Source organism: Mauremys reevesii, linkage group 10 (assembly GCF_016161935.1).
Source record: "Mauremys reevesii isolate NIE-2019 linkage group 10, ASM1616193v1, whole genome shotgun sequence".
Taxonomy (NCBI): domain Eukaryota; kingdom Metazoa; phylum Chordata; order Testudines; family Geoemydidae; genus Mauremys; species Mauremys reevesii.
The window spans coordinates 15,722,569-15,749,250 of NC_052632.1; the positions used below are offsets into that span (position 1 = coordinate 15,722,569).

The following is a 26,682-nucleotide window of genomic DNA, read 5'->3' on the forward strand; positions in this document are numbered from 1 at the left end:
TTGAAAGTGAGGAAGGCTGGACGTGTGATTAAAGCACTGGACTGGGTATCGGGAGATCTGGGTTCTGTTCCTGTCAATAGCTTATTGTGTGTGTCATTTGGCAATTTACCCTCCGATTCCTCCTCTCTAAAATGGAGATAAATTAATACTTCCCTATATCATTATTAGCCCTCCTAATTATCCATTAGATATTGAGGTACTGCTGTTGCCTGTTCTGTAGATGTACAGAGGTTTTTTTAAGCTGTCAATCTGGCATCTTTTATGAGCATTAATTTTGCCTTTAAAAATTCTTGATTTTTTTTTAACCTACTCCGGTCTATTAGGCTTCAGAAATCTTTGAGACTATATAATTGGATACATTTGAATTCAAGCCCTGGAACTTCTCTACTTTATTGCTACAGTAGTAACACCTTTGCTCTGACTGTAGTGTAGACTAGTCGGTAAACTCCAAAAGCAATTTAACAACATCCGTGGGAATAAACTGAGTGTTATAATGATGGAGACTGTAATGGGCTTTAAAAGTATGTGGGATGCAAAGAATTGTGTCCAAGATAATGTTAAAACAGAGATCCTTATAACTGAGCATACATTAGCTAATATCAGGCTTAGTTAAACTGAAGATCTTTTTCTCCTGTGATGTTCATAGCTTTCCTACTACTGAATTGGTCCTTAATTCAGTCTTATTTCAGTGCCTCTTGACTCAATTCTGTGATGCAGTTTAATTTTAAAACTATCTGCAAAGCAATAACTTGCATTAAAAGCATATATTTTTCTGATATTTCTAAATTAAAGTCAGAGACGAATTTCAGAATATAATTTTGATCTCGGAATGTTTGAATATGCAAATTAAAAATAGTATGGTTAGTTTCAAATGATGCTTCAAGCTTTAATGTTTCACTGCACTTCTTAATAAAAAAAGACAGTTTTGCTGTAGAGGTGATGTTGCTGATTTTTCATTTCAGTAAGAAAAATATTGTAAGGTTTGGGTAGACAAGGAAAAACGACTGTAGTTCTAAAACAGTCACATGCAAAATAAGGTTATTGATGTAGCTAGTTGCTAGGAGGACAGATGTGGCATTATTTGTCATTATGAAGACAAATTCAACTCTCTTACTTTAATGGTTTGTGAAGATAAGGTGTGTGAGGTATAGGGTAACTTTTTAGATTTAAATAATTACAAATTGAAGAGCACAGTAAATACATTAATTCAACACTAATTTATGAAAATTAGCATGCTAATAAAATCAATGCTAGTAAGGTGAGAAACAATGATCGTGTATTTAAGTCACTGGACTGGGACTTAGGTGATCTGGGTTCAGTTCCTGGCTCTGTGGAAGATTTCCTGTCTGACTCTGGGCAAGTCAGTTAAAATTTCTGTGCCTCTGTAAAATTACTCCCTTTCTCACCCTCTTTGTCTGTCTATCTAAATTTTTATTTAGATTGTATGCTCTGTGGCGCAGGTCCTGTCTCTCACTATATATGTTCTATTCTCCTTGTCCCCAGTGTAGTGTTGCTTATGTAGTTTGGAATTGTTTTCCTTTTCCTAATAATAAATGTAAGTGCAACAAATTACACTGAAAAAGATAGCAGAATAGCAATCCATAACAAATGGACTGTCTGCTTCTAAATATCAACAGGGACTTGTAAGGCCAGATACTCAGTGCAAATTGGGGTAAATTACACCAGCAGAGGATCTGCCTGTTACAGTATCATTATGAAGGGGTTTCCTAGCTGTGTGGATTGCTGAAGGCAGCCAGTATCCGGATTATACATTAAAAGATAATCTCCAGGAATCTACGAGCTCCTTTTTGAATCCAGGAGATACCAGTGTTTCTTTGGGAAAGGAGGCCTTCATAGTGCATACAAAGGAAAATCCTTTGCATTGTAAATAGGTCTAGGTATAGTACTGCTGAAACCTTTTCATATTCCGAAGGTGTAGGAAGGCCTCCTTTTATTAACCTATTTCTGTAATGCTATCTTCCTTCTCTTTTGTCTGCTTTTTTCCTTTCTTTTCTTTTCTGTTCCCCTTGCCTTTTTGTTCAGATCACTCTCCTTCTCCTCTCACTTTCCTCCTCACTACTCAATTTCCTTTCCATCTGGTGCAGCCACTCTGTCAGAGTTAACTCTGGCGCTGGGCTCAGCAGTGTCCTTGCTTCTCAATTACTGTTATTTAAACAAATGCTGGTCTTGTACTGTTGCTTCTGTCCCCAATCACCTGACATGGGTCACGGTTAAAAAAGCTGATACTCTTGTCACAGGGCAGAGGTCAATATAGTCCCCTGACTAGCTGCTGCATTTAATGGTAGCCACTGGAAAGTGGTTACCGTCATAAAAGTAGCTTTAAAAATGGCATTTAGCTACTGCAGGGATTGGCAACCTTTCAGAAGTGATTTGCCGAGTCTTCATTTATTCACTCTGATTTAAGGTTTCGCATGCCAGTAATACATTGTAACGTTTTTAGAAGGTCTCTTTCTATAAGTCTGTAATATATACCTAACTATTGTTGTATGTAAAGTAAAGGTTTGTAAAAGTTTTTAAAATGTTTAAGAAGCTTCATTTAAAATTAAATTAAAATGCAGAGCCCCCTGGACTGATGGCCAGGACCCGGGCGGTGTGAGTGCCACTGAAAATCAGCTTGCGTGCCGCCTTCAGCACATGTGCCATAGGTTGCCTACCCCCGAGTTACTGCTTGTAACTGTCCCCTTTGTGTCCTCTGAGTCACATTTGCTTTGTTTTTGACAAAAACAAGTTTTACTTCTCTCAGCACTGCAGAGCCAATACAGCTGTGGAAGTAAGAGCTGGGTTTTATTTTGTTTCGTGCATGATCAACAAAATTGCTAGCTCAGGATCTTCGTTATTGGTGGTAATGTGAGAACACTGCTTAATTGTCAGAAAGCAGGTTGATTTTAAAGTGCTGTCAGCTAGAAAAATCTTGTTTTGAAATGGAAAATGTCTAAGTTCCTAAACACTAAGTAGTAACACATGTACCAGTAACCACAGAAGTCAGTGGATGCTGACCCCTATGACTGGCCAGGAAATAGATTTCAGCCTGATGAGTGCTGCTGAGAGTCAGTAAACATGGACACCAAGACGTTGTTTTACAAAGTTCACTTATGAGAGCACTTTTGAGATAGCCATAAGAATGGCCATACTAGGTGAGACCAAATGTCCATCCAGTCCAGTATCCTGTCTACCGACAGTGGCTAATGCCAGGTGCTCCAGAGGGAGTGAACCTAACAGGTAATGATCAAGTGATCTCTCTCCTGCCATCCACCTCCACCCTCTGACAAACAGAGGCTAGGGACACCATTCCTTACCCATCCTGGCTAATAGCCATTAATGGACTTAACCTCTATGAATTTATCTAGTTCTCTTTTAAACGCTGTTATAGTCCTAGCTTTCACAACCTCCTTAGGCAAGGACTTCCACAGGTTGACTGTACGCTGTGTGAAGAACTTCCTTTTATTTGTTTTAAACCTGCTGCCTATTAATTTCATTTGGTGGCCCTTAGTTCTTGTATTATGGGAATAAGTAAATAACTTTTCCTTATCTACTTTCTCCACACCGCTCATGATTTTATATACCTCTATCATATCCCCCCTTAGTCTTCTCTTTTCCAAGCTGAAGAGTCCTAGCCTCTTTAATCTCTCCTCATATGGGACCTGTTCCAAACCCCTAATCGTTTAGTTTCAGTCAAGAAATTTCAAGCACTGTGTCACCTTGAAAATGTTCTAGGGCAACTATTGAGATGGACAATAGGAAGCTAGATTCTATACCTCAAACTGACGCTAACTTTCATGGGACTCTTGGGTGCAGTGAGACTGTTCACCAAATTAGCACTGTTCAGTTCATTTGCCCAATTGTTTGAATATTCTTTTTGTATTAAAGAGATGTGTGTTGTGCAATGTACAGTAATAGCTAATATAGAATTCTAGCTTCTCTGTACAGGGGACACCTGTTCAGCACTTTTGGAGGAGCTATTAAAAATGTTAAGTGTTACAGTAACAGAACTTGTATTCTAAGTTAGGATAGAGTGTCAGGTTGACAGGTCGCGACCCCCCATGTAATAACCTTGTGACCCCCTGAGGGGTCCCAACCCCCAGTGTGAGAACCCCTGACATAGAGTATAATAGCCTATTACTGCTACCAGCTGTTGAGTTTTTCTTCTTTAACTTAAATAGTAGAGGTGCATGCTTTTAATGATAGGTCCTATGCACAAATGTCACTGACTAAACATGGGCAAAGTTAAAGGTGCTAGGTAGGAGTAAAACAGAACTGCTTTTCTTCACCTTCAGTGCCTTCTGTCCTCCCCCCTCAACTGCTCATGTGGTGGTGATGGTAATAGCAAGAAAGAGAGATTAATATAAAATGTATCGCTATGAGAACTCTGAATGATATATCAGTTTGCTTTAATAATGAGTATCAATTAACTTCCTCTGTCTTTGTTTTATCCCTTGGCCCCTGCCACTTCCTGCAGCCCCCATTGGTCTGGAGTGGCAAACTGCGGCCAGTGGGAGCCGTGATTGGCCAAACCTGTGGATGCGGCAGGTAAACAAACCGGCCCGGTTCACCAGGGTGCTTACCCTGGCGGGCTGCGGAGCAAAGCTTGCCGATCCTTGCCTTAGGGTCAAGAAATATAGTTCTTTCCTTTGTCGTATGCAGCTGGCATATGAAAAGCAGAAATGATTTTGAAATTGCTGCAGTTTTGTGATGTAAAGAAAACAGACTATAATTTTGAAAAATTCAAAGGATGTTGTTGGATCTGAATTTCCCAGACATTGAGGAGTTTGCATGCCCTACAGAGAGTTAGGACCCCATTCCACCAAGATGGAGAAGGGTAAATCCTCCCAGAGAAGAGTCCTGGGGGAATGTCTGTATGTATGCAAAATAATTTATATTTTGCATTTGAACTTGATTGTAACAAGTATTAATAGTTTGAGGGGAGAGGGAAATACTGAAAGAGTTCTTATTGAAAGTATTCAGTTGTTTCACGGGTCATAAAATATAGTGTATTAATATCGATAGATTTTAGTGAACCCTTTCCGTTAGAGATTATATGCCACTCTCCTTTTATCAGATTAATTCTGCATTATATAGAGGTCCTGAACAGACCTAGCTCTGGGCTCTACCACAGCAGAAAGGTAAGCTGAAGTAAAGAAAAGGGAAATAAATGCTATACCTGATGTTAATATATTGCCTTCTCCAAACCCATTACATTGGTACAGAGCTTAGCCCAGTGGGGCCCTGTTTTGGTTGGGGCTTTTAGGTCTGACAGTAATACAAATAATAGTCTAAGGCTATGGCTACAGTAGAGAGCTTACCACAGTGCAGCTGTGCCACTTTAAACTCTCTCGTGTAGCCTCTCTAATCCGATAGGGGAGAGCTCTCCTGTTGACTTAAATAATCCATCTTCAGTGAGTGGCGGCAGCTATAGCAGGAGAAGTTTTTCCACTGACAGTGCTGTCCACACCAGCACTTAAGTCGTTAGAAATTACATCATGCAGGGGGATTGGCTTATTCACACCCGAGTGACATAAGTTATACCGACATAAGTGGTAGTGTAGACGTAGCCTTAGTAAGAGAAGTTTCAAAGCTAAAATTCACTTTTAAGGGAGAGATATCAGAGTCTGGACCTGCAACAAACAGTGTATCCATTTTTTCCCAAAGTGATAGAACAAAATGATTGATGATATAAAAATTATTTATAGTTTCAACCATATTCAGCAATAAAGTGAAGAAGCTTGTTCCACAGCATGCTAATATTTAGAGTGATTAGAATCTTTCCTATGTGGAAACCAGTGTCGCTTTTCACATGTGAACTCATCTGAATCCTTCCCAGACCATGAAATGTTGCTCAGGGCACAAACAAAACTCAGCCATCCATGTCTGTTCTGAACTAATCTTTGCTAGCCTTCTATGTATGTTATTAAGTCCTTCAAGTTTTCCTTCTCTAAGTTCTTACAGTTACCCAGTAGCTCAGTTGCGGGATTGATATTTGAATCACAACCGTGGAAGCATGACACCAATTGTATCTTTCATTGGTTATCAGTTTTTTGCTGGAGCTTAGGGAGAAAAGATGTAGGTATAAAACTAAAAGCTGCTACTCTGGAACAAACAAGTATCCTTCATTCCGGGGATGTTAGTTGTTACATTTGCCATATTAACATTCATCACTCAGTATGCTAGATATGTTAGTGATAAGGCAAAACACATATCCTTTAATTGTCTTAACAAAATATACACCTAGGCCTGGGAACACCACCTTTTATCCTTCACTATTAAACTATTACAGCTCCCATGTTTTTTCTAGTTTTAATATGTGTTTTGCAACTTGCTCTCTGCTTACTCATTCCATCAACTGCTCACTGCTTTTGAAAGCATTCTAACCTATTGTTGGGTCGTTACAATTGGATTTAAAAATGAGGGTGAAATATTCAACACACATGCAACATTACCAAATGGTTCAGTAATACTTCACGCACACTTAAAAAGCCGAAAAATGGCATGCATGTCTTTCAAGCGTTTGTTCATCTTTATTGTGGAAAGCATGCGATGGCTTGCTAGAGGAAGGAAAAACACGCTGTTTGGTGTGGTTGTGTGGTGTATAAACTGTAGAAGGCCGCTCCTTGAAATAGGCTATTTAGTCTGTCTTTACAAATAAAAAAAATGAACACTGAAAAGGGTGTATCTTATAAAATGTAGCAGACAACTACAGGTTCTTTGGTATGCAGTTATGCAGAATTCTGCTATTAGCTAGAACTTGGTTGCCAAATCTGACATTTGGTGTGATTTCATGTTTCCTTCGTGTTTACATATGTAAAGGCTGTCTTGCTGCTCTTCCAGATAGAAATGTGAAAAATTCAGTTCTGTCAAGGCTTTTATATAAACATCCTACTTGTTTGTAGAGAATTTTATTCAATAACATTCTTCACTTCCATGTTCAAAGCATCTACAGATTGACTGTATACTTCTGGGAACAAGCAGCTTCTAGTGAATGTGACATAATGTTTAATCTGAATAAGGGAGCATGGAAGGAGAAACAATCTTCCATTACTTTAGATCTTCAATTGTTTAAAAAGCCAGGGAAAGAATGTCTGCTTAGTGGTTCTGACGGTAAATTGCTAGTGAAACCCCGTGATTGTAATTCTGGAAAATGCAGTAATAGTGGTTTCTAAGGGTAACAACCTCCTTCTGAAAACATAGGAAAGCTTACTTTTAATTTAATTTAATTTAGATCACGGTAACTCTGACAAAAGCAAACTGTAAGGTTTAATGTTCAGAAAACAGTTCTTTGTAATGAAGTTAAGCAGGACTTGAGATTCTCAACATTTGTGGCAAACTCTTGGGAGTATGGTAAAACTAATATTTCCCCGGAGATTCTCCTGCAACAAGGCTGGCTGAGTTGTGTATTTATTTATAAAGCTCTCCCTCATGTCTTATTCTGAGGGCGTTCTCTTTGGGGCACCAGTTGGAATGAAAGATTTTACAATCTAATAAAAAAACCCACCCCACCCCACCCCACCCCTGCAATTACCTTCTGCACTTCCAGAAACGGATGGGTTTTTATTTGTTCCTTCTTTACTCACAGACATAAAGAGTGTAATACTCAGACAGCAAGGGAAAGACTAGTATTCTTTGCTGCTCCAGTGACATTTATTATGCTGTTAAGGGCAGAAAAATCATAATCTTCCTTTGGCCAAATCTTTTCAACTGCAAAAAACGTCGACCTTTTTGAGATAATTTCCAACGACTGACGAAGACTGTGAAAAGAGTCAATACATGAGATGTTAGGGCACTTAATTTTGTAAGATGGAGTGTTAGGGAATCTCCATTTAGATATCTGACTGAAAGAATCCACTGCTAAATGCCGGAAACTTCAGTTTGGGGACAATAAAGAAATACCCTTTTTAGGTGACTTGTCCAAGGATCAGTCACATCTGAACCCATGATTCCCTGGTTCCCAGCGCTTTCCTGCAGCCTGTAGACTAGACTTTACCTAACCTTGGTAGAATTCAATGTTTATATAAATTCAATGGATAGTATTAATGTTTATTTTAAAGCATTTTTTCAATGCTGGATTCTTTTCTGCTTCATTAATAGAAAAAAATGCCAGCTAAATATTAATCAGAGGGTCTTTATTTACTGGTGGTGATGTAGGGTGCAGAAGGACACAACTAAATGTCTTGAACCCAGGCTGAGTTTGCAGAACTGGAGTTTAAAGTGGGGGAGAGCGGGTGGGAAATCTTTGTAGACTAAGGAACCTCAAACTGGAAATCTGGGAGAGAGACTCAATAAGGAATCCTCATATTGTCATTTTTACTGAGTGACTTTTCTGGCAACTGTACTTTTAATTTTCTCTTCAGTTTGATTTATGATGATGATTAAGGATTTGGAAACACATAAAAGGTCAGTTCAGTATCATAACATTAAATAAATATCCCTTGCTTGCTGACCAAGCAGGATTGCAGACACTAGTGCGGTCAGTAAAATATTGTTTAATGATGCAGTAATTTTTTAATACAATAGACATTGGTTAACTAAGCATGCCCAGTGATACCCTAAATTTACTGACAATTAAGTATTTGATAGACCCAGCGTGGTATTCTGAATGAAACGTAAAAGTTATACATCCCTACTGCAACATGATTTTTTATTATGCAGATACAATGATTGAGTTACAAAATCATTTGAAAGATGCAAGTAAGCTATTTGCAATGAATAATTTGAGTGGTAAAATTATTAATTTTTTGCTTGATCAGTTGCAAGTTGATTATGATTTCATCAAAACTATATGTTCAGTTATTTGATGAAATTTTGAAAATGGTTTAGCTTTATGGATTACAAATATTTCTGAGTATTTGACATTTGGTATTCAGTATTTGTACTCTGTTATGTTTGAAGTAAGTCACATGATATCCTTTGGTTCTCAGAATGAATTGATGATTGAGCAAAATTTAAAATTTGATGTCTGCAATACTTGTGCACATGACTTTCTGTGAATATTCATGCTGGTAAAACTGGACTGCAAAGATTCTTATGAAAAGCAATTATAATTGGAGTCCAGGAACGATGAAAGGAAATTCCTTTAAAAACTCGAATAATTATTAGCAGAAATCTGCTGGCAGTATTCTCAAGCTGAAAGTTAAAATTAGAAAAATTGTTCTGACTCCCACACTCAAGATGTTTTGGTAACAAGTTTGTATTGTAGTTGGCTTAACAGAAAGTATGGACAGGGATCATGAACCTAATGCATCTCAAATCATGTAATAAAACTTTCATACGACTTTGGTATCTTTGTGGCTGGAGATAACAGCTTGGGGAGGAGCAATGAAAAGGTTTGGCTACCCAGGAAGGCTGAGTTACTGGTGTCTTGCTGCAGTTGGTTAAAATCAATCCCAGTTAACATTTTAAGTAGATTTACTATCCATTAACTTTAATTCATTGTCTATTTACTACTATTCACTATGCTTTATGAAGTTAATAAAAATTGAGGGCACTCGGCACCTCTCAGAATGGGATATTTTGTCATCTTGCTATGATTTAAACTTTGGAACAGCACTGAATAATATTGGTCTGGCTTATTTTTTTCTCAATATAGCACCATAAATATTCTAAAAGCAACTGTAAAGTAATTCTTGGAAACTGACAGCGGAGTCTTCTGTATGAACAATATAGCTCTGGATTTTAATGATCAAAAATTGACTTTTGGTAGAGATCTAAATCAACTTCAGTTGATGAAAGTAATTAATACCGACCAAGATGAAAAGTTAAAGGCCAGATATTGATGATGATGACACTGAAATTAATAGTGAAGTATTGATTTTTTTAATAAATAATTTAAAGATGGGTGGATTAAAAACATAGTCTGCAATAGTGAATAATAAAGTGTTGAACAGTTATAATTACTTATTTGTCACAAAACCCAAAAGTTTGCTGGGCATCCTCCCAAATGGATAAAAAGAAACAATTTCCCAGAAGAGTCTGCAGATCATCTCAAACATGATATAATAGGGTGGAGGGATGTAACAAGATAGTAAGGTGGGATTTGGGGAAGGAGAACAAGTAATTACAGCAGGCAAGGCTGGAGATAGCAAAATTCTCATCTAGGTGCTCTATCTGGACAGAAAATGTCAGATCTTAGAAATGTTGTGGAGGAAAATGCGACAGGATTTGGGTACAATCTGGATCTCAGCAAAGTACAGTAAGATAATTTTTTTGCTCACGCTGAGACAGACTCTGAACTCTATTATACAAATATAAATCCAGAGTAACTCCACGGAGGCTGTTTGTGTACTGGTGGAACAGAGACAAGAATCTCACCCATCATTTTCAAGTAATAAATAATGATGGCCTTTGGGGAGAGAGAGAGAGAGTGTGTGTGTAATTTTTTAAAAATCTAATGCAATATTGTGATGTCTAGTTTTCACATATTCTTGTGTTACAACTTCCACTTTACCTCCTGGTGTTTTGCTGTATGTCATCTGCTAAGTGTTCCATTTTAAAAAGGAAAACACATTTCCTGTACATGAATTTCTGGTGGAATGCCAACCAAAATAACTAAACAAACACACTAAATGAAAATATTAAATGATGAATTAATGGACTAAGCACAATCTATCTTTGGGAAAGTTTGAAGAAGAGTCATTATGCTTCCTTAGTTTTCCTCTTTGTGCTTATTTGCACAGTTTGGATGTATGTTACGTTGCTTCAGTTTGTATGTTAATGGATAAAGTCACTACATGTAAAATTGAGATTCTGTAGATCTGGTGCTGCATGCATGATGGAACAATCCTATATTGCATTTGTTAGTTCTAATAAAGTATGTAAAATTTACAAAAAAAAAATGTAGAGAAACTTTTTCTTGCTGTCCTTGCACACAGCTTATACTTATGCAGTTATTTTAAGCACATTCAAAATATCATAGGGGGAGGGAGAATGATAATTTATTTTAAATGGAAATGCTGCATTGTGTGGGAAGCCTAATCTTCTTGTGATGGAGAATCATTTGATTAATACTTATTAAATGTGGGAAAATTGATCAAATGATCTTGAATGGCTAAACAACAAAACGAGGACAAATTAAAATATGCATCCCTAAAGATTCCCGCTGTACCTCTGTATGGCAATATATTCTGTGCTCTATGAGGGCCTAGGCCAGCGTTTCTCAAATGTGCCCACCAGGGGCTTTTCTTGCAGCCACGGCCTCCTGGGCAGTGATGGGGGGGGGGAGGGGCAAAGCAGTGGTCCCTCCCTGGGGACCACCAGCAGGAGTTGGACCCTGTCCCCTCTGGAGACACACATGCTGGAGGAGGAGCCGGCTAGTGAGTCCCCCACCTTCCTGGGGATGTAGGGTTGGGCTCCAGCCCTTGAGTGGCAGGCAGCAGGCCCTGGCCACGGGGCTCCAACCCCCAGCTGCGGGGCTCACCCCCCCATTGTCCCTGGCCTCTGCTGGCCTGTCATGGATTCCTCCCTGTCTCCCACTTCCACTCCATCCAAGGCTTAATTTGTCCCCGGTCTTGCCAGGACTGAGTAAGTCTGCTGCTGTGAAAAGTGATATTTTTATGTTTAATATCACTTTTCACAGCAGCAGACTTCCTAGCTAGCAAGTCCTTTTATAAAAGCAACCAAAAAAAGGAAAAGAAGCAACAGCAAAAAAACCAAGAACTTGTGGAGCACCTTATTTGTGTTTCTGTTTTGTTTAGGTCCTAAGAGAGACAACTGTACATACTTTTTATTATTGAGTCTGCAAAAAGATTCAATAAATTACAATTATTTGGACATATGTATGTGCATATAGATCTGTTTTTCCTAAAGTAAATTAAGTATTTTAGGAAAAATTGTCAGCGCGGCCACCAGCAAGAGTTGATGGCCACACTTTGAGGTCACCAAAAATGTTGTTGTGAGAACCCCTGGCCTAGGCCTAGATCCTCAGCTGGTGAAAATTGTCATAACTCTATTAACTTCAGCTGAGCGATGACACTTTGCACAAGTTGAGGGTCTGTCCCCTGTTGTTTAGATATTCCATCAATTCCATGGACAGATTTTCAATGTCAACTTTGAAGCCTCCACAGATTGGCCAGTGAACTTCACATGAAATCCTTACTTTTGAGAATGCAGATTGGGTCGTTAGCTATGTGACTACCCAATTTACACATGTAGTTGTCTATTTGTGAATGTAACTGTGCCTGAATATTTGACACTCGGTATGTCTTCACTGCAGAGCTAACCTGGGCTCTTATTCGAGTGTTGATCTTAATTATGCTCCGATCCACGTGTTAAAAACTGTGGTTCATATTTTGCGCTGCTTTCAGAAGGACTGCTCCCATTCTCCAGAAGACAAAACAAAATTCAGAATTAACTCTGCATAGCCTCGGTCTTACCTTGGGCGATCAGCATCAGGTGGGTCTGAGCACTTGGGTTAGCCTAGCCCAGGTCTGAGTAGTTCTACTCGAGTTACTGTGTCCTCACTGATGCTGCACTCCTCCATGTCTGGGACTTCTGGGGGCACACCCCATGGTTCTTACCACTGGCCAATTTGCAGAGGTTGCAAAATTGGCTTTGAAAATCTGTCCCTGGAATTGATGGAATCTTTTAAACAACAGGGGCCAGACCCTCCACTTGTGTTAAGTGTTCAGCTCAACTGAAGTTAATAGAGCACTAAGGATCCTTCTTTATCCTTTGCTCCTTTGAACAATTGAAGTCCAAGCAAATTCTCTTTTAACCTGGAGGGTAGCTTGCTGGAAGTTGTTGACAATGCCATTGTACATATCTGTTGGAGAGTGATGCAAGAAGTGCCACCTTTCCGAAGCCGGAAGCTGTTAGTATGCTAAGAAGAGAGGAATGAAAAAACGGGAGTGAGGAGAAAAGGATGAGAATTAGAGAAGAGATGAAGGTGAATCAGTGATGAACCATTCGCTGTGGAGGTGGGAAGGAGTCAGGGAGCAGGAGCACATAGAAGCTGGTGCCTACATATTTGTGTGCAATAAGGTTGAATTTTCAGCCTTTAATCATCACAGATATGTTGGGGATGAACAGAGAGAGTTTAAAAACCAGAAGACGGCCCCCCAAAACCATGATTTATTCTTTTGAAAAATCCTATGAGTTTTAGGACAATAACATATTTATTTTGGTGGGAGGTGGATGAGGGGGTTCTGACTCATGATTGTTAAACTTCTGGCATTGGCAATGCTGCTCAGCTTCTGTGGTTGGCAACTTCCCCAGTTTACTCAGGTGTTTCTCACTAATCAACTGGGAAAAGAAACCACCCTCTCATTTCACATAGTCACCAGCACTGATGGCTGTTACTGTGAGCTGAATCAAACTGTCACTGCAAAATGTGTTTGTTTGTTTTTTGTTTTTTTGGCCAAGTCTGCACTAGAGCATGTTTGGCAGTATAAACCAGGTTCCCAAGTGAAATAAGCTACACTGTTAGGGTATGTCTATACTGCCCGCCGGATTGGCAGGTAGCAATCGATCTATCAGGGATCGAATTATCGCGTGTAGTGTAGACGTGATAAATTAATCCCCGATTTGCTCTCTAGTTAACTGCTGAACTCCAGCTTGGCGAGGCAGAAGCAAAGTCAACGGGGGAGCCACAGCAATCGACTCTGCACCGTGAGGATGCGATGTAAGTCGAACTAAGATACGCTATTCTCGTAGCTGAAGTTGCGTATCTTAGGTCGATTTCCCCCCCCCCCTCCCCCCCCCGTGTAGACCAGGCCTGAGAGACACTTTTATGCCAGTCTAAGTGTGCCTGCAGTAGGGCTTTTGCTGATATAGAAATGTCACAAAAAATCACACACTTAACCAATGTTACTATATAGTTAAAAGTTTTTAGTATTGACCTAGCCTTGAATTATGCAGTTTTGAAAACTCTGGACTATTAATCTGATTAAAACAAAATATAGAAATATTTCCCAGTTTAGAAAAGAGAACTATTTAGAGTTGTGAATAGCTTTTAGTACAGCATGCTACAAATTGCACAGGAAGCAGAAGTAGTACACTTAGAGAAACCTACAATATGCACATTTATGAGCACAGATCACTGTTGCATAGGCAAGGATGTATTTTCAGGGCCAAATGTGGGAAAAATGAGGCTTCAGGCTGCATATAAAAATGTACATGGAACTGTGGAAATTGTGTGAGCTAATGTAAGTGTAGAATTGCACATGGACCCATTTTATTTAAAAATTTGGCACCTAATTTCCCAGTTACATCTACAAACATCTTTTCTAAAAATGCACTAAAATAATTAATTTCCTTTGGGACAGTTACTTAATGTACACTTTAAGTGTTAGATAATTATTTTTTTATGATTTTTGGCAGTCTGCTGTAATAGGTGTAGAATAATAAAATATATAACTTCCTCTGTCCTTTTATGAAGCAATTAAAGCAGTTTCTTATCTAAAATTGCTGTTTCATAAGTGAAGTTTGTGTTTCTCATTGTAGAGCTTGGCTCTGATACACTGCTTATTTGGTATCCTATAATATTCTAGACTAGTAAGCTTTTATTGGGCCAGGTTCTGCCCTTGGATACATATCCATAAAAATTATTGAAGTCCGTTGGAATAGCACGTTCTTATCCAAGGTCAGAAATTGCCACATAAATAGCTTCATGCACTGATAATATGGGTTTTGTTTTTACTTTTAAAAGTAGTATTTCATATCTATGCCTCAAGAATGAAGTATCCTTTCACTTGATAAGTTTCAGTTATAGGCCAAGATTTTTTTCACAAGTGGTTAGTTATTTTTGGGTGCCACCATTTTTGGGTACCCAGCTTTAGACACCCTCCAGGGCCCTGATTTTCAAAGCACCCACCCACCCTCTGAAAATCAGGCCCCATTGAGATGTCTCAGGTTGAATATGCAAAAATTGATGTACCCCCTCAAAATTGCCCAAAGCTCTTTGGGTGCAGGGACTCTTTGGGGTTTCCTGATGCTGCTGAACTGCACTAACAATACTCCAGCTCTCCTGCACTCTTATTAAGGTTCCAGGACTGCACATACTGCCAAACGTGCTATAAAAACAGATTCATTAAGAATCACATACTTAGTTGCATGGTTTAACATTTTTTTTAATGTGCAATTAACATTCACCTGTGAATCCTAAAGATGATAAAGCTCTTACTTTAAACTTCCCCCAAATGTCCCTTTAATAATTGTATATAATAGAATACGTCATATTATGCACAATAGGATAACAGGAGAAGCTCCATAAAATACAATGCATCTTGCTGGAATGAAAAATGTAACAAAATAGTGCCCATATTATATACTTCGATTTTTTTTTAATTTTATTAACTATTTTCCAGAACCTGTGTGGTTAATGTAGAAAATGTTAGTAATTTTGCTGCAAGTAAATTGATCAGTATGCAAGATGGTTGTTGCTGGCTGAATCATGGTCCACAGTTAAGGTAAACAGATCTGTGATGACATTTTCTGAGCAGAATACCAATGCAGTTGTATTTCTTCCCAGAGGTTTCTGATGTTTCTCATATGCGGATAAAATTTATTTCAAGAAGGTTTTAGTTACAGGAAAGAAATTCTTCTGTAGAGGTGGGATTTATTATATTTATTACTTATTTGATATGAAAATTGTGCTGAGTTAAGAGCAATTAAAGGTTATTGCTTCTTTTGCATATCCTATGTAATGGCAAATTTTTCTGACCTGTTGTCTATTTAACCTACCTGTCAATGGTATGTATGTATAATAATATTAATAAAGTTGTAAAATAATTATATTTTAAATTTGTACTGCTGTGTGGAATTTCTCTGGGTTTTTCTTTCTCTGTAATTAACATGCCAGAGTGATGTGACTAAATTTACAATTAGATTTTACTGAAGGTGTTCTGAAATATTCTTCATGGTGTCTATATTTTCACCTGGCAAGTTCTGAATTCACAAATGTGATTTTATTTTGTTCCTCTTAAATGTGCCTGTACTAGGTGGTAAAACCCTTTGTGATCTGTTAGTGGTTGCATATCTTAATTCTTCATGATTTTGAAAAGTGTATTTGTCCATTTCCTAAAGAAGTTTTTTCCCTTTGCCTTTGTAGAACATCTAAAATATTTTTTTATCGGTTTCTGCTCAAGGGACAGGGCACGTGTGTTACGCTGAGATGATTGACATTTCAGTCAGTTTGTGGACTGGCAGTCAAATCTGTAACATTTATATTTATATAACTGGCATCTCTAAGGCTTATGTGATGGAGCTGGGGGTGCTGCTGCATCCCCTTGCTTAAAGTGGTTTCCGTTATATACAGGGTTTACAGTTTGGTTCACTAGCTCTCAGCACCCCCACTATAAGAATTGTTCGAGCACCTCTGCTCTCAGGTTTAGTCATGCACTGATATTTAGTTCTAATGTAACCTATCATATTACAATGAATTGTAAAGGATTAAAGAATACTGGAAAGAGCATCCTCAATGGTCCCCTAATATTTAGTAGCATATATTGCACTTGTCATAAGATTTGAAAGTTGAAGTGTTTCAGAGTCCATTGAAGTCAGTGGAAGGATTGCCATTGATTTCAATGGGCTTTGGATTAGGGCCAGTGTTACCTATGCAGATCATGCATGTCTTGATCTGAAGCAAAGACTGTGTAATACACTGACTGAAAGTAATGTTGGGTAATGGCCGTTCTAGATGAGAGAGAGAGAGTGTTCCTTTGGGAATTTCAGAGCTTCGCAAGAAGCAGAGGTTTCTGATTGCAGTAGCAGAATCTCCTCCTCAGCTGGATGACACAAACTGTAAAGATGTGCAACTGGTCAGCTTTGCTCCTCTGAAATCTCTGTCTAAAAGCCGTAAGCATGTACTGCGCTAGAGCTGAGCTAAAGCTTCAAAATTCAAATCCAGATCTGCAGGTTGAATACTCAGAAGCTTGGGAGGTGTTTTGAATGTGAGATTTTGGCTTAGGGGCCAATCTCTGGTAAGTAGCATTCCAACTAAAAAGAAAATAAAACCAGTATTTCCCCCCTACAATCCAGTCCAGTGATCTTGCTGCACTAAGATTGCTGAGGCTTAGTTGTTGTGTTGGAGGATAGCACACTAGATCATTCTCAGCAGTAAAAAGAATTGAAACAGGTTGTTGTAAAAATCACAGACATATATTTACAAATCTATTTACAAGAAACCTTCAGACCAAATTTTACCTGATTTTGTGTTTCACTTTGTGGAGTAAGTGTAACTTTTATAAGTAACATAGACCTAAAACTTTATAATAAAGGCCAGAACAAATACAAAACATCTTTTATTTGGAGCTGGACTTTTTGTATATTTGTAAAATGTCCTTCATTTCAAAAGATCCCAAAGCACTTTGGCATGACCTACATGCAGCACCAATGAAATACAGCCATATTCCATAAGTGGGGAAGTGTCAGCAAAGAGGCCTATAGCCATGAATATAATTCTAGACACAGACTCACAAGGCCGATTCTGTCACCCTTGCTCTCACAGTGAGTAGTACTGTTCTTCTTGAATTCATGGGACTACTCATGGACTGATGTACAAGTCAACATGAGTACAGGTGGCGGGATCAGGCCCGTGGATGACGGAGATAGAAGAGAGGTTTAATCTGTCACTGGAGATTATTCCCTACTAAATGAGTGTTTTCTTGAATCCTAATTTTAAGGCATTTGGATACTATTTGGCTGATTTTTTGGCTTTCCAGGCTGGAGCTCCCCAGCTCCTCTGCCTTTCCCCAGTCCTGCTCCACTTAGGTCCCCTGTCTGGCTCCCTGCAGCCAGGCCTTTCACCCTCTATAGGCAGAGGGAGACTGTTGAGCTCCTGGCTCCCAGCCTTTTTATACAGGCCAGCTGTGGCCTGACTGGGGCGTGGCCCAGCTGTGGCTGCTTCCCCAGTCAGCCCAGGTTTTAGAGCTGCAGCCCTCTCCAGGGCTGCTTTCCAGCCCTCCCAGGCAGGAGCGGATGTCCACCCTGCTACCGACCTGAAATAAAGGCCTCTACCTACCATGCCTGAAGTCATTTGGTTAAAATCATGTATTATTAACAGATGATCAAGATGCCAGCAAAAAGCCATATTGCTTGATGAATTTCTACCACCTGAGCTGAGTGGAACAAGTTCACCATGCTGGAAACTTCATGGCCATGTAGATTGTCCTTGCCTCACAGTTCTGAATGCATTCCTGTGTGGTCATAGGCAGAAGAAGCAAAGTTATCCAAGTTGCTTCTTAGCAAGGTCTGCTTCCTCTTAGGGTCTGCTCACTACATCAGCTGGTTGTTTGGAAACTTCTGCCGGATGGAGAGGACAGTGAAAAGTGATGAGCACTATTTTCCTTCTCTCACATCTTACGTCACCTCCTTCCCCTTTGTATTCTGAGGGATCCTTTTTGGGTTGAGAGTTGTCGGGTTTAAAAATAACAGAAGGGCTGAGGAATCTACTGTATCTTCTGTCTTCCATTAGTCTTTGCTGCTTGGTAGAAAGCCCTGTAATGCTGATTGCATACAGTCTTTCCTAGGATGGGAAAAAAAGAGGGTCTCTAACAAACTAAATTCCTAGTGAATTATTTTGCCTTCTTAGCTTTGAAGCCGAATACCCTTATCTTTGCATCCTGAGACACTTCAGCAGTGAAGTTAATGCTTGGAACAGCTCATGAGGGGCAATTACTGCTGATTTTATTCACATGTGTAGTCCATTAAAGTCAGTGGGACACCTTGAATAAGCAAGGTGAGCTAGTTGGAATGCTGTCAAGGGTGGAATGTACTGTTGGAGCAGTGGCAACTGCATTTCTTGTTAGTAGAAAGACCATTAATTAGATGCTACTTATTCTATAGATTTTTAAACTCTTTTGGGGTGTAATGTGCGGAGTCCATTCTGGCCCTCTTACCCTCAATATGTCATTTCAAGGTACTGTATGTGCCTTATTTTGTATCAGAGGAAAATAGTGCTGTACAAATGCCTCATCACAAATGAGTGTTCACATTTCTTTTCTGGTATTAAAAATAATAAAGGATATTTTCACATTTATTTGAAATTGTGTTAAAATATCCCTTTTTTGCTCTAGAGCTGCATGCTGGTTAAAAGAGCAGTCCTCTTAGTGGTGTGTATTTCAGTGTTTCTCTTAGTGAGAAACACACTGTAAGAAAATACTTATTAGGGTTTTAAAATCTGCTTTAACAAATGAATCAGCAGAGCAATAGAAGATGACCTTCAACTATATGTCTCAAATGTGAGGTGATTGTCAGTGTATTTCAAAGATAACTTATTTTCAGAAATAGTGGTTTAGCTTTTATGTTTTTGTGCCTTTGGGTAACTCTACTATGTCATTCTTATGATACTGGAGACACACCTCTCTCTCTCTCTCTCTCTCTCTCTCTTTTTTAAATAAAATCCTTGAATGCATTTTTGAAGCATATTATTTTAAGTTCCCTGCTCTGTTGCTTCTTGGTTGAAAAGAAGTGCAGCTAATAAAATAAATGTGCTAGAAGAAATTCCTAACAGCAATGAACAGAAACAATGAGACTGAAAATGTACATTATTGAATAATGGATTTGAATAAAATATGTCAGGAATGAAGTGCTCTCCAAACATGAAAGAAAATGCTGTTTAAAAAGAGCGGGTTTCTGCTTCCCCGTCACAGTTGGTTTTTTGTGTTAGTATGTTGAGAAAAATAACAGGATTGCTCAAATAATTTGCTTTCTGTTAATAAACTTTCGTAGGCCCAGATTCTTCTCTGTTTTAGGGTTGGTTTATGGCACGTTCCTAAAGCTGGTGTAGGCTGCTCAGTCTAATGTGGTCTATTTGTGGAGTGGAGGCAACATTACAGCTCTGACCTTCCTTAGAAGCCCCTTGTTATAGGATTTCACCTCCCACCTCTAGAGGTGCTGTTTTGTTTTTCGCTCTGTTATGGAACATCGTGGCTATGGCACTGAGTAAAGAAAAAAGAGAACCCTCAATCCCTGCTCCCCAAATCAATAAACTTCCACTGAAGACCTAGCAACATTTTCAACCAGGGATGGACCAGATGACAAAAGATGCCTTTGCCAACCCTGATATGTGTGGTTCTAAATGATATTTAAAAAACCCCACAACATTTTAAAATACTGGAATTAATATTTAGGGTTGAAGTTTGCAGTAGAATGCATTTTGAGGGGCGGAGGGTAATGAGGTGCTGTATGTATATGTGAAGGAGAACGTTATTTTTTTCTTATCATCCAGTCTCTTTTTCCTCTTGATGTGTGCTCACTCTCAGCAGCTTCCTCTCCATCCTTCCACAAGCTCCAGCCTACCAGGTGTTTTGGGGGGAGGGGAATAGTAATAAAATACATCCAGTTTGCACAATCCAGTTTAACAAAACGTTTTTGGGTTTTTGTTTTGTGACCGCTAGACATTGTGACCTTTGCTGGTAGTATCTCATCCGCAAGCTACAGCAAATAGTCTGTGAAATCTCTATGCTTTAGAGGGAGAGAGAATTTTCATTTAAATCATTTATAATGATTCCACAGAGTCCATACATATACTTAATCTATGGGATAGAAAGAAGGGAAAGAACTACATTGTTCTGTTTTCCTATAGTGCAGTGTTTCCCAAACTTGGGATGCTGCTTGTGTAGGGAAAGCCCCTGGAGGGCCGGGCTGATTTGTTTACCTGCCGCGTCTGCAGGTCTGGCGCATCGCGGCTCCCGCTGGCTGTGGTTCACTGCTCCAGGCCAATGGGAGCTGCTGGAAGCAGCGCAGGCCGAGGGACGTACTGGCCACGCTTCCAGCAGCTCCCATTGGCCTGGAGCAGCAAACCATGGCCAGTGGGAGCCACGATCGGCCGGACCTGCGGACGCGGCAGGTAAACTTTCCCTCCCACCAGGGGCTTTCCCTACACAAGGAGCATCCCAAGTTTGGGAAACACTGCTATAGTGTGTTTCATTCTGAAGTATAATAAAATGTTTCCCATCCAATTGCTGTCTTTGGATAATAAAAATGCCTTTAAATTCTGTGAACTCAACATACTTTACTAAGGTGAGTGTCGATATCCCCATTTTACAGATTGGAAAAGCATGGCATGGAGATCGGATTAGCCCAGTGTCGCACACTGAGGCACTGATAGAGATACGAATAAGAACCTAGAGTGTAAACTCTTCCAGGAAGTGTCTGTCTTCCTGTATTTTTGTATAGCGCCTTGCATTTTGGGACATTAATTCTGATCAGGGTCTCTAAATGCTACCAGGACGTAAATAACATCTCCTGAGGCCCAATCTCCTGCTCTAACCACTAGACCTCATTGCTGCCCACAATTACCAGCATATAGGGTTTGTTATACTTTTAAATATTGAATTTGAATATATTTTAAAATTTTGCCTAATCTGGATAAATTATGCCCCATCACTTATTTCATTTCAGTAGCTCTGCATTGACAAAAAATTCCCCGTGAGAAAGCGTAGGTGTTGTGAAAGACTGCTCGGCTTCATTGGCAGCTCCTGTACAGTAGGAACAAAAGTACAGTGAGTTAGTAGGTAAATGAAATACACAGCTTCCTGTGAATGCCATGATTGTGTCTCTCTCCAATTGCACTCAGGATGTCTATTGACAAAACTGAAGCTATTGCAAGCGTGTAATGAATTTGCCATCATTTGTACAGTCCCTTTAAACCACAAAGGATAGATTTGCCTTCATTTAGAAATAAAAGGAAAGACCACTCCACACTGATTGTTTTTAAAAGAGCCTTCTTGTGTCATTATCACTGGCTGCTCCTTTCATAGTGGATAACATGATTTTCATTCTGCATTACAGAAATGGCTTCAGATATTCCTGGGTCAGTGACATTGCCGGTTGCACCTATGGCAACAGGACAGGTGAGAATGGCAGGATCCATGCCTGCTAGAGGAGGAAAGAGGCGTTCTGGGTAAGTTATTTCATTGTATTAGTGGTGAAAATGAAAACAATGTGCATTCATAAATAAAATGCATACATGTACTAATATGCGTCACAACACTGGCTAGTTGTGTTTTGGGTTTCTTTTCAGCATGTATGTTGTTGTAAGACTGAACTTGCTGATGTGTGTGTATTTTGTTTAGTGATGAGCAAGCCTCAAAAGGTTATGGCGTTATGGATTGGCTAAGCATCCATCAGGGATGTGGTCTTGAAGCCATTAAGCACATTATACTTGCTCAGATGAGTAATCCCATTGGTCTCAATGAGATATCTCATGCAAATAAGTGGAGCAAGATGTGATTCTAGTTGCATATGTAAATTTATCCAAACCTACTCGGTCTGAAAATTGGGCTTGGAATCTCACAACTACATATTTTCTACCTAAATTTCCAATACAGTATTTCCATTTTCTGCCGTAGGTGCAGAAACCATAACTACAGTCTCTCGCAAGATATTTTGGCTTGTCATATTCCGGGCCTGATTGGAAACCAGGAGTTAAAATGTCTCAGTATCTGAGAGAGATTTGGTTCAAGTTCCTTTCCTAACATGGCTGGAGGTTTTGCTGGGGAACAGGAAATTCTTATTTTATCCAAACCATTTTTGCTCATTCCTAATGTTGTGTCCCTACGCAGGACAATATTTTGTGGATTTTTGTTTTTTTTAATCACATGTAGTTCTATGGCCCCTCTCCTTGTAATATCTGAATGCCCTCAACATGGAGTAGAAGTACCTCAGGGTTTCACAGGGGAAAAACGCTTTCTTCTACTTCCCCAAGTAGATGAAATCCAGAGGCCAGTCAGGAGATCATTTTCCTGGAGATTTCACTATTCTATTAGGGGAAAGCATACACACGTAGATGGGTCTGTCCTATGTTTGCCCCCTAAATATGGCCATGACAGGGCTCATCAAGAGTAAAGATCCTTCAACTGAGGGGCATCCAATGAGAGAATGCTGTTCCAATTCCTGGGAGTTCTCCCCCTTGTGATTGTCAGCCAAAGTGTTCTGTCAGTTTTAATCGTCTTCTAGGGGAATACAAGAGACAGTAGCTAGGACAGCTGGTCCCACTCCATATGTGAATAAAAACAGGAGGATCTGGACTGTGTCTTAGACCTGGAATTAAATTGGCAGCCAGATGAGGCATGTGTATTTTTCTAAAGGATCTGCTCTTAGAACTTATTTTGAGGACGTTCCATATGGCCTGTGTATACAGGAGATCAGAGTAGATAATCACAATGGTCACTTCTGATCTTGGAATCTGTGAAAAAAAGAGAAAGCTTTAACATCTTTTTAATGACTACTTTACGAAGAGTCTAACTTTAACTGTCTTGGACTCTTACGTGACCAGACAAATGATCTCACCGCAGAGCAGCAGCCAGGCCAGCTACTAATGCTAATTACTAAGTAGTGACTGCCAAGGATTGATGTTGCTAAATGTGAAGTCTGCTGGTTATACAAAATATTGACTTGAAAGGTAAATCAAAAGGTCGTGGTCCTGAGTTTTAAATATACCATTGTAAGTATCATCTTTTATATGCAGGAGAATTGGAGAGGGGGAAGGTAAAAGTTATTTAAAAATGTATTTAATATAAAAATTCTCTGAATTAGATATTGTAGGTTTGCTGCTGTACAGAAGGCAATTTTATATCAGTGCATCTTAGTTCTAGATTAGAAGGCCCGCCCTAAGGTGGTAGAGAGAAAGCATTTTATGTATTCAGACCTCCAGGGAAAGAATGCCTGGTATGTCTGCTTGCTGTGTCTAATGCATTGTACTTTCTCTTTGAACAAAGCTGTAACAAGCATTTAGTCCTTTCCTTACTCCCCTGGTGATGTATCTTTGTACACCTAACTCCTTGGGCACTTTAGAAATGAATGCGTCAGATCAAACGCAAAGGAATGCAGCCAGCGACATGGCCTTCTTTCCAAACTTTGGTGTCTTTTTGAAAATTGTTTTTTGCTTCTAATTGCTGGTGCACTCTGGCAAAATAATTGTTGTACAGGCTTGAATATATGCCAGTTTAAGCTCATTGTCTGTCCTGAAGGTGTTTCTGCAAGGTAAGGATTCCATTCCATTGACAGCTAGGAAATACGTTTTTCCTCTCTGTGGATTATGCCAAACGTTTTGTGGGGAAGAAGAAAAAAAGGTAGAAATGCATAAGATACTCCATTGATGAGGGCAGTTAGAGTATGTAGACTTATTTAAATTTATTTCATTTGCTTATGCTGATTTGTAAAGCCCTTCCCACTGTAGGCACTGGCTATATTTCAAGCCTCTTTCTTCTGAGTTGTTTTATTTTTGGCTGGGTATCTATTTCTTTTAGGGCTCCACTGATTTTTGGCCTTAGGTCAGCAGGTGATTTTGCCTTTGCTATGATGGGCCCTAGGGTGTGAAACGTGTTTTCTGCCCGCACCCTCAAGGATAGCTACCTCAAACCATCTCTCTCAATTTTTAAACATTAACCTAAAATCCATTTTCTCCCGTCTTCCCCACTCAACTTGCCTTTTGTGTTTCTTGCTTGAACGGGTTTTTAACTTAAAATGTTATTATAATTCGTGTATTATTTATGGCACCCAAGAAAGCTTTTGCATGGGGCACTTCATAAATATAATTATTACTATCTGGCCTTTTCACAACAGCTGAATACTATGTTAAAGAAGAAAACAAGATTTATTCTTGTCTCTTCAGTATGAGAGTCCAGGATAGCATATTTTGAGTCCCTTTTAAAAATGGGAGTTTTAAATGAAAACAAAAGGTATTATGTCATTTGTCTTATGGGAAGTTACTTCTGCTGTATTGCTGACATGCAAATTACTCTTCCTGAATAGAGGAACTTATCTGTTGGGGTAAGGTGAGTTTGTTGGAATATTTTTTACATGCTGTGCTGTAAAACTAATTCCTTATCCTTCTGGGTTCTGCCTCATTCTAAACAATATATATTAGTGGAAGACAACCAGTTAGCATCTCTTACTTTTAAACCCAGTGTTTTTTCAAGATGATCTGAGTTTTTCCATGTCATATAATTAACATAGCTCTGATTTCCACTTCTACATTTTTAATGTTAAGAACAAAGACCAGAGCTGACATTAATTTTGTGCAGCATTATTACAAGTGTTCTATGAAGTTAGTTTAATTGCTTATTTTTAAAAAAAGCATTGTTTTACATTTGGAATAAAAACGCAATTACAGTGTAGCCTAACAAAGCGATATGTATACATTAAAGTCTAGTATGGTAAAGCCTGATATCACAGCTCTAGGCACTTAGATACTGCAGTGGTAAGCACAGTATAAATGCCTAGATTTATTTTCTGTTTGCATTCCAGTCACCCACACAATGTGGTAGGTGCTGTCTATACATATGACTGACTGGCAGTCTTAACTCAGCTCTATCTAGCTGGATACATACTTGCACGACTAGTTTCACTTATTCCATTGGGATGAGTCCCACGAGTAAGGGCTGCAAGACCAGACCCTAAATATACTGTTACCAAGCTTTGCATATCCCAATAATAATAAACTGGACCAAACATCATAAAGCTGGGATGTTATGTTCATGGGAAGATCCAGCTCTCAATACCCCCCACACCTCCAAACCCCCGAGTGTGTTTTGGCTGGGATCTGGAAAAACTCCACCAAGATAAGAGCCCCTTTAATACCTCTCCACCAGGGAAAGGATTGGAAGCGCTACACAGTGAAGCATTCTGCAGCTCTGACCCATGTCTCCCCAGCTGGTTTCCTCCAGGGCAAGGGATGTGTAGCGCCCGCAGTAGACTTTTGACTCTCTCCATTGCGCTTCAGTTGCCAGTGAGGTTAGGGAAGGATTTGCTTCATAGACAAGGGTCCTGCAGTTGAATCTTCATAGACTGACCCCTGTGCCCGTAAAGAGCTCTTTTGACTTCAGTAGCACCGACATAGGTGAAAGGGTCGAAATCAATTGCAGAGACAAGGATCACAGGAGAATTTCAACAAGGTAACATGTACGTTGTTAGAAATATCTCCCATGCAGCTGGTCTGAGCACATTCCGAATATTTGGAGAGCCCCCTACTGAAGGCAGCATTGTTATGGAATACCTGATTGGTCATGAATTAGTTGTAAACAATATCTCTGTACAGCTAGCCTTGCTGGCCGCTGGAGGTCACTGTTGCTCCACAAAAATAGAAGTGATTCTGAAACAGAACTTGGTAATGATCAGAAGAGCACAACATGATTTTCAGTGAAAACATCAATAATGAAATCAGACTTCAACCAACCTAATACAGAAACCACTTTTTTTTTTTCTATGAGACCTTTTGGGAAAGTGGTTTCCTGACCACTTCCTTTAGAAATGAACAATCACTCTTGCCGTCTGGAAGTATTAATGTGTCTTTTCTAATGAGATTTTCAGTTCTTGTGATTATTTTTTGTTTTTGTTCTATTTGTACATAGGTTACTGCTATCCAAAGAAATCTTTTAGAGGGCATCTGGTCATTTACATTGTGTAGTTCATCATTTATATTTTGTTTTTTTAGTTTCAAAGAAGTTATTCTACGCCCAGAACTCACTGTTGTACTCTCTATTCTTTAATATAACTTTTAATTTAAAAAAATATATATTTTTTTAATTCAGTGAAACATTTTTAATATGAAGACCTAAATAGTCTTTGCAGTTTCCTTTTGCCATAGCTATAACTTATCGCATTTATTATCATAACAAACTTGAGGGCATATGGAATCCAGAATTTCCTTAAGTCTTATTGCAGTCATAAATTTTAGAAAACTTAGAAGTATTTGTGTTGCCTAACAAAAAAAATTTTTTTTTAATCCGATGT

At 39.1% G+C, this 26,682-nt stretch overlaps 1 protein-coding gene across 5 annotated transcripts in view; it reads left to right on the forward strand.

Moving 5' to 3' along the window:
* Positions 1-26,682, forward strand: part of ARNT2 (aryl hydrocarbon receptor nuclear translocator 2) — a 149,708-nt gene that overhangs the window by 14,132 nt on the left and 108,894 nt on the right. For 4 of the 5 annotated variants that reach the window (XR_005585543.1, XM_039491847.1, XM_039491845.1 and 1 more), the window contains exon 2: positions 21,739-21,850. Coding sequence is in view for 4 of the 5 variants with exons in the window: in XM_039491845.1 (XP_039347779.1) it covers positions 21,739-21,850 (112 nt within the window). In the remaining variant the exon portion in view is untranslated. Of the gene's footprint in view, positions 1-13,602; positions 13,628-21,738; positions 21,851-26,682 lie in introns of those variants that run through there. The other variant, XM_039491846.1, reaches the window with a different exon arrangement.